The 16,622-nt window shown below is 45.9% G+C and overlaps 1 protein-coding gene across 6 annotated transcripts; it reads right to left on the bottom strand.

Moving 5' to 3' along the window:
• Positions 1–4,278: 4,278 nt before the first annotated feature.
• On the bottom strand, positions 4,279–16,589 carry RRP8 (ribosomal RNA processing 8). Of its 6 annotated transcripts, XR_002081817.2 has the most exons (10): positions 16,381–16,589; positions 14,872–15,238; positions 14,190–14,643; positions 13,971–14,100; positions 13,687–13,793; positions 13,506–13,602; positions 13,069–13,280; positions 8,670–8,816; positions 7,851–7,929; positions 4,279–7,194 (listed from the first exon to the last, which is right to left on the bottom strand). XR_002081817.2 is itself a non-coding variant. In XM_019456142.2 (7 exons), the coding sequence occupies exons 1-7, from the start codon at positions 16,477–16,479 to the stop codon at positions 13,161–13,163; spliced, it is 1,374 nt and encodes a 457-aa protein (XP_019311687.1). In that variant the 5' UTR covers positions 16,480–16,589; the 3' UTR covers positions 12,709–13,160. The 6 variants fall into 6 exon arrangements, 1 of the variants encoding a protein (XP_019311687.1); XR_008421204.1 differs by having other exon boundaries at positions 7,851–8,816; XR_002081816.2 differs by having other exon boundaries at positions 4,279–7,929.
• Between the last annotated feature and the right edge of the window lie 33 nt (positions 16,590–16,622).

Raw genomic sequence — 16,622 nt, 5'->3', positions numbered from 1 at the left:
CAGTTGAAGTATTTTAAGGGTAAATTCTCCTCTAGTTTTTGCCTGCTTTTCTTCACTTTTCAGTGTCTTCAAATAGTTGTTCTTTGGTTTATATTTTGTTCAGATTTTATAGTTGTTAATTTTGTTATATTTTATAGTGGAATAACCAGCCTGACAAATTAAGTTGAACTCTGGAAGCAGGACTCACACATATATATTTAAGAGAACATTTATAAGAAAATTCTTTACTCATTTTTTTTGTGGTCACAAGGATTTGCATAATCTAAATGTCCTTAACTAGGGAAATGGATATGTTAAATGTTCTAAACAGACACTCTGGAACACTAAACAGACATCAGAGGCAAATAAGCCTAGATCCTAGGGGTGCAGTACTGAATAAAACAGATCAAGTCCTTGCTGTCTTGGAACTTACATTCTAGTGTGAAGAAATACGCACTAATCATATAAACAAATAAATATGCAATTTAAAAGGTGATGATAAGTTCCTTGAAGAAAAACTAAGTGTGGTATGGCAGTAGAGAGGGGGACTATAAAAACTGACTTTTCAACAGAGATTTGAATGAAGTGCCTAAGTGAGCCAGGTAGATATCATGGAAATAACATTCCGCATAGATGCACAATGACCCGGAGGCAGGGAGGCATGCTGAGAATATTCAAGAAATAGCAAGATAGACGGTATTTCTGAAAAGGCATCAGTAAAGGGAGTGAATGTTAGATAACTGGAATCCAGAAAACACAGGGCCTCTTAGGAAACAGTAAGAATTCTGGACTATGTTATGAGTGAGATGGGAAGCCATTAGAGCATCTGAAGAGGAGGAAGAGTGAGTTAAAGGTACATATAGCAACATGCACAGCACTTAAAAGCACTGTGGTGAGAAAAGATTTATAGGAAAATATCATTTATGTTCACTCCTGAGCATTGCTGCAAAAGTCCCCTCAATGCAAATATCATACCCAATGATGAAATACTGAAAGCTTTTCTTTCAAGTTTAAGAATGAGATAAGGACTTCCACCAACATCACTTCCCCTGAACATAGTAAGAGACCTTCTGGGTTGTTCACAGCATTATTTGCAGGGACCACAAGCTGGATGTTAGGCAGTTCACCAACCTTGTTTGTCTTCCCCCTGAGCACACAATAGGAGTACACTTTCTCACCAACTACAGAGTTCTACATGGAGAACTCTACAAGGAGACTTGTTTTGGCCAATTACATAGGGGCAAAAAGGGCTGAAACTTTGGGTGCCAGGGAGTGATTTCCCTCGTTCCCTTTTCTTTCCTAGTGATTTTGGAAGCATGCATTGCATTAGCTAGGGTTCCTGAATGACTATGAACAGTCCCTGCCTCTAGCAATAGTAAGAAATTATCTTCTGTGGAGTTAAGACATTAACATTCTGGATTTTAATTTCCTGCAGCATGGCACAGCCCATTCTGATTGATATACAACTCAAATTTACCTAAACAATTGAATTAATCAATCATGGTTTACAATCGTAATTTACTTACAGAACAGGATACTTCTATAGTAATAACAGTGAATGAAATTCATTTGTACTCGACAACATGGATGAGTCCCATAAACTTAATGTTGAGTGAAAAAGCCAGACACATGAAAATACATACTATTTAGGTGTACACGCTTTAAAAAGGGTCTGAGCACCCAATTCCACCATGGGAGAAAGCCCCCACACCAATAAACAATTCTCTGAGACACCAGCAGGATGTTCTACAACTCATCGTAATTCTAACACTAACTGCCCTGAGACAGCATTAGATTCCACAGACTCAGCGCTCAGTCCTACATGACTGCTCTCCTCCCGCACTTCAAATGCTAGTCCCAAGTCCAAGTTGTCACAGAACTTGGAAAAAGTTTATTTACATTTGCCAGCTTATTATAAAAGGACATAGTAAAGAATACAGCTGAACGTCCAGGTGGAAAAGATGCACAGGGCAACCCCTCAATCCCAGGTGATTTGGGGGCATTCCAAAAGTCATCTCATTAACCTAACAAAAGACCGGTTCCAGCTCTCATCACTTAGGAAACCCCAAGGGTTTTAGAAGCTCTGTGCTAGAAATGGGAGGACCAAATATGTATTCGTTATTATAAATCACAATATCACAATGCTTAACCAGTAAGACCACAAAGGAATGCAAGGAAATTGTCACGAGAGTCAGGATGGTGGTAACTCTGTATGGTTGAGAGAAACAAGTGGTTGATGTTTGGGAGGTAGCATAAAAGGTTTTTGGGGGCGGAGGCTTTCTCAATTTGGATGGTGGTTGCAATGGGGCTGGCCTATGATAAAACCATGGGTCAAACATTTTGGTTTCATTTACTTTTCCATATGGGTATGTGTTTTGCTTATGTTTCCGATGTGTTCAACTAAGAATAATTTTAAAAAAGATCAATAGTTGCTGTAACAACGAACCCTCAAGTGTGTAATGGTTCATCTATAAAGAAAATGACTTCTCACTCAGGTGAAGTCCCAAACAGGTGGCTCTCCTCCAAGTGTTGTTCAGGGATCTATGCTCCCTCCATCTTTTGGCTCCATCATGTTTGACATGTACCTTTCAAGGTCATATGGGCAAATGCACCAAGTTGGCCAAAGTGGATTGACATGGGGACTAATGTGCAGCAAAATATAAGGACCCAAGTATGCAAGTAGCATACCTTAGTTCCACTACCATCCAACTGGCCAAATTCAATCACGTAGCCACACGAAAGTATAAGGGGAGCTGGAAAACAGAGTCCAGCTAATTTCCCAGGAAGAAGAAAATGGGTGTGAGGAACAGCTGCCAAGTCCCTGCCACAACATATATACACCAAAACCATGCACGTTGCTAACATACGTATCTAGGGACACACAACAAACATATTGTGGGAGTGAGGAAAAAAGAGCAAATAAGTAATAAAGGAAACAAATAACAGAACAGGAGAGAGGGCTTTCATGGGCCAATCCAAAACAGGGCCACAAATTTAGGAGGATTAACTCAATTCTCAGCATCAACCTATGTGGCAACAAAAAAACACAAAAAAAGTCCAGCAGCCACGGTGCCAGCAGTGCCATCCTAACCAGACTCTCTGAAGTGTGACCTTAGGTTTTGCAGTTGGTCCGTGTTTGTTTTCTAAGCCTCACTCCCCGGACTTCTCATGAGTTCTGTGAATTACTTAACTGATATCCTCCCAGTACATTTTTTTCTTAACCACACTTTGTTATAGTGTCACAGAGTAAGTTGTATTTTGCCTGTTGAACCTCCGTCCCATGTTGAACTTGAGCCATTACAGTGGGAATCCTTACTTTGTCCTTGGCCTCAAGGGGAACGCTGCTACAGAAAGCCCAACATCTAGACAAACCTGCTCTCCAGCAGCAACAGCCAAGCAGCAGGAAGATGCCCCTTGGCTCCCAAACCTCAGATGAGCGCATCTAATTGGTGGGACATAGTTTTTACTCAGAACCCCAGCTCCAGGGATTTTAATTTCTCCAGGTAGCAAAGAATTTGAAGCAACCAAGTGAATGGATACATTTACTCTGGTGGATGTATACCCTGAACACTCCACGGTGACCCACCGCTGACAGAAGCAACAAAGTATGCATAAGAGCAGCTACTGGAGTGTATCCCTTATTTTCCTATTTTCTTAGGGCTCCTGGCCTCTACAGATCTCCCTCCACCCCCACTCCCCACCCCCTTACACACACTCTTTGTGTTGCTGCAGCTGGGAGTCTGCAAAGTCTATTCCCCAGAATCTACTGCCAGCTGGTTCCATTAGTTCCTGTCAATGGGATGTCCTAAAGGGAACCTGAAAGTGAGAGGGGAGGAAGGCCCTTTGTCCCTGTTTTCCAGCTGCTGTCTCATTACTTCAGCTGCAGGCAGCTGGCTCCAGCTATTAGCTGCTTCTGCACTCAGCAGCAGCTTTGCCGCATTTGTCAGATTGTAGAAGCAGACAGGCAGTCACTCCCTTCCTCAGAGGTCCAAGCACTAGGTATGTAGAAGGAGCTTCCCCCACAAAGATGTGAGTATCAGTCAAAAGGGGGTCTTTCTCTGAGCTCCTAATTTCTGGTGATTACACCACTTTTGTTTGTTTTCCCAGGACTTGGGATGCTCTCGGAATTCTCCAGTTAATTTTTGAATTACATCAGCAACTTCGACCTATTCTTTCATCCTTCCAACACTTGGAATCAATTCTCAATAAATGCCCTTTACTTGAAATGCTTTGCATTTTCCCGACAGGGCTCCGATTGATACGTGAATGGATACTAAAAACAGAGCTGAGGGAGGGAGGGAAAGTAAGAATACATTGTCAGTAATACTCTATATAAATAAAGCAGTTCACGTTTTCTTTTTTTTTTTAATTTTTTAAACGTTTTTTTAATTTATTTTTGAGACAGAGAGAGACAGAGCATGAGTGGGGGAGGGTAAGAGAGAGAGAGGGAGACACAGAATCCGAAACAGGCTCCAGGCTCTGCACTGTCAGCACAGAGCCCGACGCGGGAATCAAACTCAGGACCGTGAGATCATGACCTGAGCCGAAGTTGGATGCTCAACCGACTGAGCCACCCAGGCACCCCACAGTTCACGTTTTCTAAGAATATGTACATAAGAAAGAAGATGTTAAATGAGTTTTTCAGTCGTCTAAGACCTTTGGATAATACACCAAGACTGAAGACCATAGGTAATAGGCACTGACACATTCTAAATAAAGATACTGGATACATCCACATAGGATTTATTCTAAGAAAATAAAGCTGATCCAGAGACCATCAAACTTTCTACTGTATATGAAGTAAGAAATGAAAGATGCATTGATGGGAATTTTTTTAGGAATAGAGAACTTTTCCCCCCTGAAAGGCATCCTAAATCAAGTGAGGAGGGCTCTAATAGAACCATTTATAGTAGTTCTGTGTCTCCACGAGGGGGACAAGCTTTACATTCATTCAGATTACATTCTCGAGCTAGAGGCTTGCCACACTCAGGAACTTAATAGAGCCATCTGTATATGGCCACTGAGGTGGGGCCTGGGGCAGAGGCCTCTTGGGAGTTAATACAACCTGAATCACTTATGAGGGTTTGGAGCCATATGCATATAGAGATTGGTGCTTCTCACATGGAGAAGTCAGTCAGGCTGGCTGAGGCAAGCAAGGGGAGAGGGGTCAGCTGCCGACTGTGCTGCACTGCCAGTGTTGGTGGGAAAAATATGCATGAGTTTCTGGTGGGCTCCCTGAAAGGGAACCAATCTTGAAGTGTTTGTTGGAAACTGTCCCAGGTCCCCTCCCCCTGTGCCAGGGATAGGGATGTTAGCATTAGGAGGCTATGGATTCATGGACAGGGGCAGAAGCTGAAGAGCTGAGGGGGAGTGTGGGCTGTGTATAATAAGCAGCAAAGCCAGCCAGTGCACAAGTCCCTACTGGGGGGCTCCAAAGAACCCCAATACCCCACATGAGAGCCAACATTTAAAGAAGTGCCTGTCTTAGTAGAGCACACTGATGGTGTTTACCTTTTTCTCCTCTAGTGTGTCCTCCCCATCCCAATCCTAAGTGACAGAGGAGGTAACGAATGAAATAAAGACCATGCTTCCCCACCCCACTGGGCTGGAGGAAGAACAGCTTCAAACTGGGTAAGTTGCTAATAGATCACTGAGGTGTGGGAAGGGGTGTGGGAGACAAATATATTTAAAAATGTTAATATTTTAGGGGCACCTGACGGCTCAGTTGGTAGAGCATGTGACTCTTAATCTCAGGGTCTTGAGTTCAAGCTCCACACTGGGTATGAAGCCTACTTAATATAAAATTCAAAAAAATAAAGATAGAAAAGAAAATGTTAATATTTTAAATTGGCCTCAATTATGTTGTAGGGAATAATGAAACATATTTATACCAGAGTATTAATAACATAGGACCCTTGAAGTAAAGCCAAAAAGGTAGGGGCTGTGGCAATCAACAAGACTCGCAAGAAGTGTAACAGTAAGTAGGGTGTCCCCGACTAATCAAGAACACATCATCTTGTAACCATTAGAATCAAGACACCAAGAGCAACAAAGACCTAAAACTTAACATCCTTGAATTCCTAAACCACTGACAGCAGCCATCTACCTTCAGGTTTCTAAGTATAGTAGAAGAAAAAAATCTAATTTGTTTAGGACATTCTTCAGTGGGATTTTTTTTTCTGGTCACAATCAAAATGCAACTGATAAAATGAGTATCTCAACTTCCTCACGTGGACGTTTTTTTCTCAATTAAGATTCAAAGTTATAGGATAGGTAGGAGTGTTGACTGGCATCTGGTAAGATAATTACATGTTTGAAGCACCCTGAGGGAAACAAAAAAAGGTTTTGTGGTCAAGAGCAAGGTGGACAGGATGCCCAGAAAAGATATATTAGCCAGAGTACATAATACTAACTTCTGTAACCTTCCCAAAGCTCAGTAACTTAATGCAATAGAGGTTTATTTTTGTTGAAAAGTCCAATGTGGATGTTCTTGGTCAAGCAGATTTCCTCCAAGCAATTGACTCCACAGTCTTTAAAACATATGCTTCAAGCTCACCCAGGAAGGCAGAAGAGGGGATGGGAGAATGTGAAGAAGGCTCATCCACTCTTTAATTGCCTTGGTCTGGTAGTAAAGCATTACTCCTACTTACTTTCCATTGGCGAAGACAATAGCCCCGCCTTGATGCAAGGAGCTAGGAAACATAGTTAACTATGTGTCCATAAAAAGGACATTTTGGTGAGCATCTAGCCAGTTTCTTCCAAAGAAGAAACGGGGATTTGGTGTGAAGATCTGGAAGACGAAAATGAGCTCATCACAAAAAGTACTGTAAAAAGATAGAGCAGTATGTGTAAAGACCCAGCAGGAATGGCTTGGAATGCAAGAGGAATGAAAAGAAAGCGTGCGTGGCTGGAGTCTTGTGAGGAAGGAGTGGGTTAAGATGCAGTTGGAGAGCAAGGCCTGAGCAAGATCACACAGGGCCTGGGAGCGAGTCTGTCTTTTGTTCTCAGAGCACTGAGAACCCAGTGATTGAAGGATTTTAAGCAGAGAAATGACATATCTGATTTACATTTTAAAAACATCACTTGGCTGTGTGGGAAACAAATTGCTTTGGGGGCAGGAGTGATGGAATTAGACCAATAAGGCAATTGCTACAGTAGTTGAATATCCTAGAAACAGGTGGCCAGTCTGAGAAGTCATCTGGGAAGGAGGGCCACCTGGGGATAAAAAAAACACTATTGTGGGTCTCTATGAAAAGCTGTAAAGGGCTCTGTGCATTTATGTAAATGGCTGAGTGTTTGGAGCTAAGCTGTGTCTCTGCCAAGATCATGTTGTTTCCTTTGGAACCGTGTTCCGTAGGACTGTGTTACAGGAACAAGAGCTGGAGCACACCAAAAACTGCAGCAGCAAGAAACCTCTCAAAGGCATGCTGAACAAGCACAAGACACAGACTGCCATCCAAACCCAAGCTTATTCTTGTCTCTCACCACCCCTCCAAAGCATTTTCATTTGGGGACACTCTTTCCCTGCTGTGGAGGTAAGCTGCAGCAAGCCTGTGACTTTTCAGCTTATTCTTAGTTAACGGTCTTACGCGATCTCAAGCAATTAGAATATCTAACCCTAGGTAACTGTAAATAATGTGCACCCACTTGGAGCTTTAACCACCTTCCCCTCCCAGCTCTGCCCCATCTACTATGTCTCAATGAGCCTGAGCTGGGGAGAAGAGGAATAATAGGAATAATCTGTGTGTTCTCTGCTCTTCTCACCTCCTCTTCATCTCAAGCAATTAGGATATCTAACCCTAGGTAACAATAAATAATGTGCACCCACTGGAGCTTTAACCGTCTTCCCCTCCCAGCTCTGCCCCACTTACTATGTCTCAAGGAGGCTGAGTTGGGGAAGAGACTAATCTGTGTGCTCTCGGCTCTTCTCACCTCCTCTCTACCTAATAGCTGCAGAGAAGGAAGGGTTGAGAAAGGGGATAAAGTTCCTGCTGGACTAGGCGATTCTGTGCCTGAGGGGCTTGGCAGATATTTACTTATTTATTCAAATTTTTAAATGTTTATTTTTGAGGGAGAAACACACAGAGACAAGCAGGGGAGGGGCAGAGAAAGGGAGACACAGAATCCGAAGCAGGCTCCAGGCTCCGAGCTGTCAGCACAGAGACTGATGCAAGGCTCAAGCTCACGAATACTGAGATCATGACCTGAGCCGCAGTCAGCCGTTTAACCGACTGAGCCACCCAGCCACCCAGCCACCCAGGTGGCTGAGATACCCAGCCACCCAGGTATCTGGGTATCCGGATACTTAAAGGGGATATCCCAGCTATCCCCTTGACCCTGGAGGGGTCACATATTAGGGGGTGGAGCATTAGTGGGTGGTCTCCAGCAACTCCCTCAGCCCACATGGCATACACCTACCTTCTTTGCGCTGAGGTCTCCTTGCCTCCTCAAATGGTCCTACTGGACAGGGCCCAAGACCACCCCATGCTTCCCTCTCTCTTGCAAGGTGCACAGGATGCACATGCATCGCTTGCTACGGCAACTTCTGGGAACACAGGCCTGCAAAAGCTGCAGCACTCCCCTGGCCCCACCACTGAAGCAGTCAGTGAGCTCTGCTTGCCCTCTGCATTCCCAGGGCAGGAGTCAGACTCCAAGTTCATCATTCCTCAGCAGGCCCAAAGAATAAATACCTCAAGCTTCCTGAATGGTCCCAGTGGAGTCCACAGTCAGAGCTGAGGTGACGGGGCGGGTCCTGACAGTCCAGCTGTGCTGTCTCACAATAAGCTCTCTACACAGCAATCCTGCATGGTCTCTTCCCACACATCCTCTTTCTGACCCTGAACCAAAAGCATGCAATTAATACCACCAGCAAGCATACTCTATTTCCCCCATTTGTTCATTCCCTCTTACTCTCTTAAGGATATTCATGTTCTCCTCACCTCACAACTCCAACCTGTTCACTGCTATTCTCAACCCTACTTCCTGCTTCACTGTGAAAAACCAAAGCAATCAGAATAGCACTTCTCAAACCCTATCCTGATCTTCTGAATCAGAAATTGGGGGAGGGCTTGGCAATCTGCATTATACTAAGACTTCCAGGTGATTCTAACACTGCCTTGGGTGGTACAGCAACCCCTACCACTTATCTCTTACTACTCTTGCCTTTCCTTTAATGTGTTCTCAAATTATTCCTTAAACTAGTTTGTTCTTTGAAGACCTAGCATGCTGTTATTTCTTAAGAAAATATACACTGTTGTCTCTTTTCAGTCTAGGCTTTCAACATTAAACACTGAAGCCCAGGAACTTGGGCTTGCATAAGAGCTTCTCCTGAAGCTGATGATGGAGCTGGGAGGCCCCAGTTCAGGCTCAGGGGAGTCCTGCTTTCAGAATCAGAGCAACTGATGGAGACACTAGTGGGGCTGGGCTGAGTTATGGGAGGCCCAAGGCCTGAATCAGACCCAAAGAGAGATTTACTCGGGTGGGTGGAACAGGACTAGGCAAAGGAAGAATCCAAATTCTTTTCTGGGAGAAAAACAGAAAAAGGAGAAAGGTGTCCCAGCTGTCCTGCTGAGCATAATGAAAACAGGGAAAATTAACCAAGATTTAGGAATATAAACATTCGGGAAATAATACAGACAGGTAAGCTATTAGAGGTGATGTGTGTCCCACAGTGAGATGACTGCTACTCCCACACTTTCCTTGTATTTTTTAATTTATTTTGAGATAGAGAAAGCACATGCAGAGGGACAGAGAGAGAGGGAGAGAGAGAATCCCAAGAAGGCTCCATGCTGTCAGCGCAGAGCCCTACATGGGGCTCAATCTCACGAACCGTGAGATCACGACCTGAGCTAAAATCAAGAGTCAGACACACAGCCAACTGAGCCACCCAAGCGCCCTTCCTTGGATTTGATGGCCTGCCTCCCCTTTACCCCAGGAAGCTCCTGCCCTATGGAGCTTTTATAATCGTCATTTCCCCAGTAATCTACAGTGAATCCTGACAAGCTGGAGAGGACTATGAGGGTGTCAGCCAGCTCCACTCACCAGCCTCACATCACCCCCACAATGGAAGTCTCTCTAGTAGGCAGTCCAAACCCCCTGGACTTCTGAAATTCATGCCATCTAGCTTCCCTGTCATTTTATCTGCAGATCTCTGGGATCTGCCCCCTCCCTCAAGAGGTTGGCACTTGTTCCATACCAACTTCTACCATCATCCTGAAGAACTTCAAAGTCCATGCAGACAAGACCTCCCCACAATACCAGAGCCCTCAGTCCATTATCTGAGGGGCAACCTGCCTCACATGCCTCTCAGGCACTGACCCATGTGGCTTTAGACTCAGCCACCGCCTAAAGCTGCTGGGCCTCGGACATTAATTACTCAAGCATTCCAATTTCTGACCATTGCCTCCCGTCTGCCCAGGTGGCCTGTTTAATGACTCCCAGTGCAACAACCCACTTATGTCTTCACTCTCCTACCTCTTCTACAAAATTCCACAGTCCAGCATAGCAATGTTACTTCTGAATAGTGTGAAATGCCTTTGCTTACTTTCAAATTGTTTTTTAAATTGAAAAAAAAAAAAAATTGTTTTTAATGTTTATTTATTTTTGAGAAAGATATGTGAGCAGGGAGAGAGAGAAAGAGAGAGAGAGAGACAGAATCCAAAGCAGACTCCAGGCTCTGAGTTGTCAGCATAGAGCCTGACGTGGGGCTCAAACTCACAAACCGTGAGATCATGACCTGAGCCAAAGTTGGACTCAACCAACTGAGCCACCAGGTACCTATTTTTTTTTAATTTTTAAACATTTATTTATTATTGAGAGGGAGTGTTTTTTGTTTTTTGTTTTTTTTTTAATTTTTAATGTTTAAGTTTTTTGTATTTTTTTAACATTTACTTATGTTCACTTTCCTTTCATTTCCACTATATGGCAAAGTTCCAACTCTGGATGATCCCTTAGTACTCATTTTTCCCACAGCTACACCTAGACTCCTGAGTAGGCAGAGATAACTACACCACTGGGCTGGCTGGTGGAACCATAAAGTCATGAATAATCCCATATGAACTCACACAGGCCCTCAGTGTTATTCAGTAATCTGTACGCCACTGCAATCTGACTTCACTCTAAATTTTTTTTTAATGTTTGAGAGAGACACAATGGATACGAGCAGGGGAAGGCAGAAGGAGAGGGAGAGAGAGTCCCAAGAGGGCCCTTCACTGTCAGCACAGAGCCTGAAGTGGGTCTCAATCTCACAAAGTGTGAGATTATGACCTAAGCCTAAACCAAGAGTCAGACACTTAACTGACTGAGCCACCCAGGCCTCCGATTTTAACAGATCTTGCAACAGCATTTGACAGCTGACAACCTCTCTGTCCCTTCCTTTCGTATTGAAAGCATCCACTCTTCTGGTTTTACTCCTCCATTTCTGGCCTAACCTTCTCATCTTGTCAACCTGCACTCGTCCATTTGCCTTTGCCATCCATTAAATATTCCTCAGTTTTATTCTGAGCCATCTTCTCTTCTCACTACCTTACTCTGGATATCTTACCTATTCCTTTGACTTGAATTACCACCTCTAAACTGCTGATTCCCAAATGCTAGCCAGCTCTCTCCCGGCACTTTTACATCCCTCTTCCAAATGAACACCTAACAAGTACCTGAAACCCAACATTTTGAATGGCAGCACCAGCTCAACTATTTGCTCAAGCGAGAAACCAGAGACTCAGTTCAGATTCCTCTCTCTCACCAACCTTCAACATTTCCCCTGTTCTACCTGCTCAAGTTCTCCTATCTGCCTATTTCTTCCTTTGTCCCTAGTCCTCAGTGCCTACATACTGTGCTCTGAACCTGGGTTCTTGCAACACACTACTCTCATCAGTCCCACTCAAATGGATCCTGTCATGCCTTATCACCACCTCAGCAACAAGCTCTGGGAATACAAAAATAAGTATGACTTGAGAAGACTACAGCCTAATGCACAAAGCCACCACAATGCAGTTTAGAGAGCGCAGATGAAGAAATTAATTCTGCTTTGGAAAGGGTGGAGTAGGGAACAGCGAGGCTATTTGGAAAGATGAATAAGACTCTGCCAGTCAGACAAGTATTTGGCAGAGAGAGGAGCACATGGGAAGACACTGTGCGGTATGTGTCGAATGGTTCACAGCCTAGCCTTCAAACATGTCCTCTGGCCGACAGCCTTCCTCAGAGTCTCCATCTCCTCAATGGAGGTACTGACTGGCTCAGAGCACCAGAAGCTGTGTCCCATTGGGCACTCTCCGTTTTTGCTCTTTGAAACAGATAAAGAGGCTATATCTTTATACCTGGATCCACAGCAAATACCCTCTGGGAGAGGCCAAGGGTCTACCATCCCAGTTCATCTTTTTCCAGCGCCAGCCTTCCTTGCCCATAGCCATCCCAAGACATGCTTATCTGGGCCTACTGCAAGGCAGAAACAACAGACAGACCCTTCTGCCAATGGACAGCCCAAACCCCCACCCGACCATGGCACCAACCAGTTGTTATTTATGAAGAGACCCACGTTCCTCACCATCCTCCTCCAAGCACAGCTCAGAATCTTACCAGCAATCCCTAAATACCCTGGGAAGTAAAACCTGTTGAAAGCCCTATCTTGAGCTCTCGCAGAGTCTTCCTCAATCAACAAATTCATTCTTTACTTTTCAACCTCCAACCCTACCTAGGGGAAGATTTTTAGAAAATAGTAAGGCTTACAACATATCACAGCCATAGCTACAGTTTATTAAGCACCTCCTATGTACTCAGCCCTGGCTTTAGATTTCCTCAGCAGATGGAAAATCAGAAGGGAGTAGAGATGCCAGGGCAGAAAGTCCACGTAGCTCCTGAGAGATGGAAAGAGGAGACAAACCCAGAGATGCCTTGCATTCCAAACCACCTAGTTCCCATGACATTTAGAAGATCCCTAATTCCCAAGCACTCTTGTATTTTCACAATAAACTCCTTATTCTTTAGCTAGCCCAAATGACTTTATGATCTTGGAACCAAGAAGCCTTCAACAGAGCAGGGCCGAACCAGGGGGTTTCATCACACTTCGTTCTTTGGATGGAGGAAGGGATGTACCCGTTCTTGGGTCAGAGCCTGGCTGGATACAGTCTTCAGAGTTCTGAGCCTGGAGTTCGAGACTTGCCTCCCTTTCAAGGGGGCCCCAGAGGTCACCTGCGCTTGTAGAGACATGGCTGAAGTTTCAGGCCTGTGAGTTGAGCCTTGGGACCGACCCGAGGAGGCCCAGTCTTTTCAAAGTCAAACAGGAAGAAGTGGCTGTTGGTAAGATCCTAGGGGCAGAAAAGACCTAGTAAGCTCCAAATCCTCACCCCAGTTCTTCAAAATACTTCTGTCCATGTCCCGCCCTCACTTAGAAAGCTTCCAGGGCTCTCCCATGTGTCATGCCTTCAAGAAGCAACTGTGTGTGTCTGTGCCTATGGCCTCCTTCCCGAACACTATTACTCTAAAAAAGGACCACATGAGACAAAAATAGGGAGACTTCTTGGGGCCCTCACCTTGGAGATGACTTTGAAGCCCAGTTTGGTCACAGCCCCCAGAAAAGTCCGAACATCTTCAAAACGGCTACTGACTTCAGCCACTTTCAGAAGACCCCTGAGAAGGGTAAAAAGTTCTATGTAAATGCACGGACACAGGCATGTGCACATATATATGCATCCGTGTCCTGAGAGCTCCTACCCTGGCTTCAGCACTCTATTTGCCTCCTCTAGGAAGTCCCTGATGTTGGTTCCCATCAGTGAAAGGCAGAACACAGCCACATCCACAGACTCATCCTCCAGAGGCACCTGTGGAGAGTAGGAGTACTATAAAAAGCACACAATATGGGACTCAGAAATCTAACACTGAGTGCTAGTGCCAGACACCAGAATGGGCAGGCAGGGCGGAGAGAGGGAGCATTAGAGATTAGCACACAGAGGCTGGGTCTAGACACAGTTCAGATACAGAGAGGAAGAGGGGTTTACCTGGGCCATGTCACACACAGTGACCCTGGGGTCCAGAGAGGCCAAGTCAAAGCAGTGTACAGGGTTCCGGATACTTGAAGCCAGGCGGCAGTCCCCACAGCCGAAGTCAGCTACCACCAGGGACGCAGGCCTGGGAGTGGAGGGGAGGGATCACTTACTGGTCTAGTCTGAGCCATGACTGACCCACATCGCTTCTCACAGTGCCCAACCCCCATTCACCGCTGGCGAAGATCTCTGGCAATGCGGTCCACTGGCTGCAGTGGCCACTTCTTGACTTGGCTCTGGAAGCCGCGATGGTAGAGGAGAAAGGCCTCAGGGTCTTCCTGGAAGAGACGTTGTGCAGCACTGCTAGGCCCTGAGTATAGCTGTTCGTTGAGGTAACGAAATCGAGCACCATCCAGCCGTTGTGCCATGCGGGCTCGCAGAGCCCCCGCCCGATCCTCATGACTGTGTGGACTGGGGTCAGGAGGCATCTCTGTCTCCTCTGTGGAGACTGTGGCTGGAGCCTGGTCTGGTGGCTGAGGTGGCCGAAACTTATTCTTATGCCTACGTTTATTCTTTTGCCGGTTCCGCCACTGCTTGCGACTCAAGATGTGGGAGGGGTTGGCAGAAGTGGTCCCAGCGCTTGGCTGGGATAGGTCATTTGTATCTCTATTCTTCCAAGCTTTGGGACCTACAGGGAGGGAGATGGGAAAGCATATTTGGGGTAAGATCCCCTGAATTCAGAGGTTTGGCAATCATCCTGGCCATACCCCTATCCTTGAGAAAGGGACTGTTGCCTGCACGAAAGTACTTCTTATTGCCTAATCCCAAACCTAATGGTGGCAGGTAACCTCTGTCATCTATTAGGATACATTGATCCCCCTCCCTGTCCCCCACACATGTACACATCCATTAGTACCTGTTTGGTCATCATTGTCCAGGTGCTGGGCAGGGTTTGAGTGGACCTGTTTCTGGTGTTTCCTCTTCCTTTTCTCTTCTTCAGCAGAGTCACTGGCATTAAAAACCCCTTTGAGGCACTTTTTCTTCCTTTCTACTTCCTTTTTTTCAGAGTCACTGCCAGGTGGGCCCTGTTTCTGACATTTCTTCTTCCTCTTCTTCTCTACTCCAATAGAAACATTGGAAAATGAGGCCTTTTTTGAGTGTTTCTTCTTCCTTTCCACTACCTCCTCCTCAGAGTCACTGCCAGGCAGGCTAGGAGATTGCTGGGGAAGAGCTGCTGCCTCCAGGGCCCGTAACGTGGCCAAGAGCTGACGGTGCTTGGAGCCCTGGGGGAAAACAAGGGATGAAAGCAGGGGTGAGGTGAATAGAGGGCAATGGAGAATAAGAAGGGAGAGGTGGAGAGGCATGTAGATTATTCCTAGTCAACTTCACTAGCTTGTCATGAAGCCTGCCAGACCGTGAACAACTTTCAAGTCACCATCTCAATCTTTGGGAGGCTGGAGAGCAGAGAAAGCATCCACCTCACTTTCTTCAAATTGCAGATGAGAAAATGGAGCTCCCCCAGGAATGTGGTAAGGCCACAAGCAACAGTTCCAACCTTCAATGTCAGGCTTTTGCCTCCAGCTGGTTATCTTTCTATAAAAGCTAGGGAGGTTTTTGAAAATGAGTAACAGGATCACACGTGTGTATTTAAGATGAGTCTAGCTGTAGATGTAGTGTAGAGAACAAACCTGAAGGCACAAGCTGCCGATGGACGGAGACCAGTGGCATGGATTAAAGCAGTGGGATGAGGGGATGAACAGGAGGGAATAAAGCAGTCCAATTCCATGTTGGAGGTTGAGTGAAAGGTAGGAAGAGCCTGAGGAAGTACAACAGCCTTCACATGTGCAAAGGCTTAAAGGAGGTCTATTGTCTGAGAGGCCTGGACTGAAGTCCTGCTGGGAAGTCCTAGGCCAGACACTTAGCCTGGAGGTTTTCAGTACCCACTCTGCACCACTTCTTTAGAATGGTAGTGCCAATAATCCTTTATTGTCATTTACTCTTGCTCTTTGCATGACTTTCTCAAAATGCAAATCTTAAGAAATCACTCCCCTACTAAATCCATTTCATTGGCCTCTATCCTTAAAATGCGCAGAACTTCTACTCTCCTCTCCAACTTCAAAGGCATACCCTCTTACTCTCTATGCTCCATCCACACGGATCATTGTGTGTGTGACCCTAACAACAGGACATGCTTTCTTGCCTCAGGGCCTTTGCTCGTGCTTTTCCTGTCCAAGAAACCCTCTTCACTTCAGTAACTTCAGTAACTTCACTCAGTCGAATCTTCAGTTGGCCCAGGCGCAACGTCCCCCCCCCCCTCCCCCCCCCCCCCCCCCCCCCCCGACAACGGAGTGTCCCAGCGCTCGGATCCACCAGGGTAAGCTTCTCCTCCTGAAACAGCTCCCGGTGCCCCTGCAGGGTCACTCACCTTGATTTGCGAGGCTGCGGCAGGCCGAGGCCGTGCCGCTACAGGTTCGAGGCCTGTGGCTACTGGGGCCTCCTCGGCCCACTCCGGCTCTTCGAACATGCGGGTCGGGTGGGCAAAGTCGCGAGAGCCAAGCAGCTCTCCACGTGCAGCGCTGGTCTCCTGTAAACCGACCGCGCCTAGTAGCCGGAACTGAGCCGGAAACCAAAGAGTGCAAGTCTGGGTGGCTAGAGAGGCCGGCGCGG

The sequence above is a fragment of the Panthera pardus genome, unplaced genomic scaffold, assembly GCF_024362965.1.
Source record: "Panthera pardus isolate Hobbes unplaced genomic scaffold, ASM2436296v1 HiC_scaffold_12, whole genome shotgun sequence".
In the NCBI taxonomy this organism is placed as follows: Eukaryota; Metazoa; Chordata; class Mammalia; order Carnivora; family Felidae; genus Panthera; species Panthera pardus.
This window is presented reverse-complemented; position numbering and strand designations above follow the sequence as displayed.

Bases quoted from the DNA above. Each gene is read 5' to 3' on its own strand.
- RRP8 (XM_019456142.2), bottom strand. From the start codon at position 16,479: ATGTTCGAAGAGCCGGAGTGGGCCGAGGAGGCCCCAGTAGCCACAGGC. The intron at 15,239-16,380 runs GTGAGTGACCCT...GTTTTCCCCCAG, and splicing joins CCGCAGCCTCGCAAATCAAG to GGCTCCAAGCACCGTCAGCT. The intron at 13,794-13,970 runs GTAAACCCCTCT...TACTCTCCACAG, and splicing joins CTGTGTGTGACATGGCCCAG to GTGCCTCTGGAGGATGAGTC.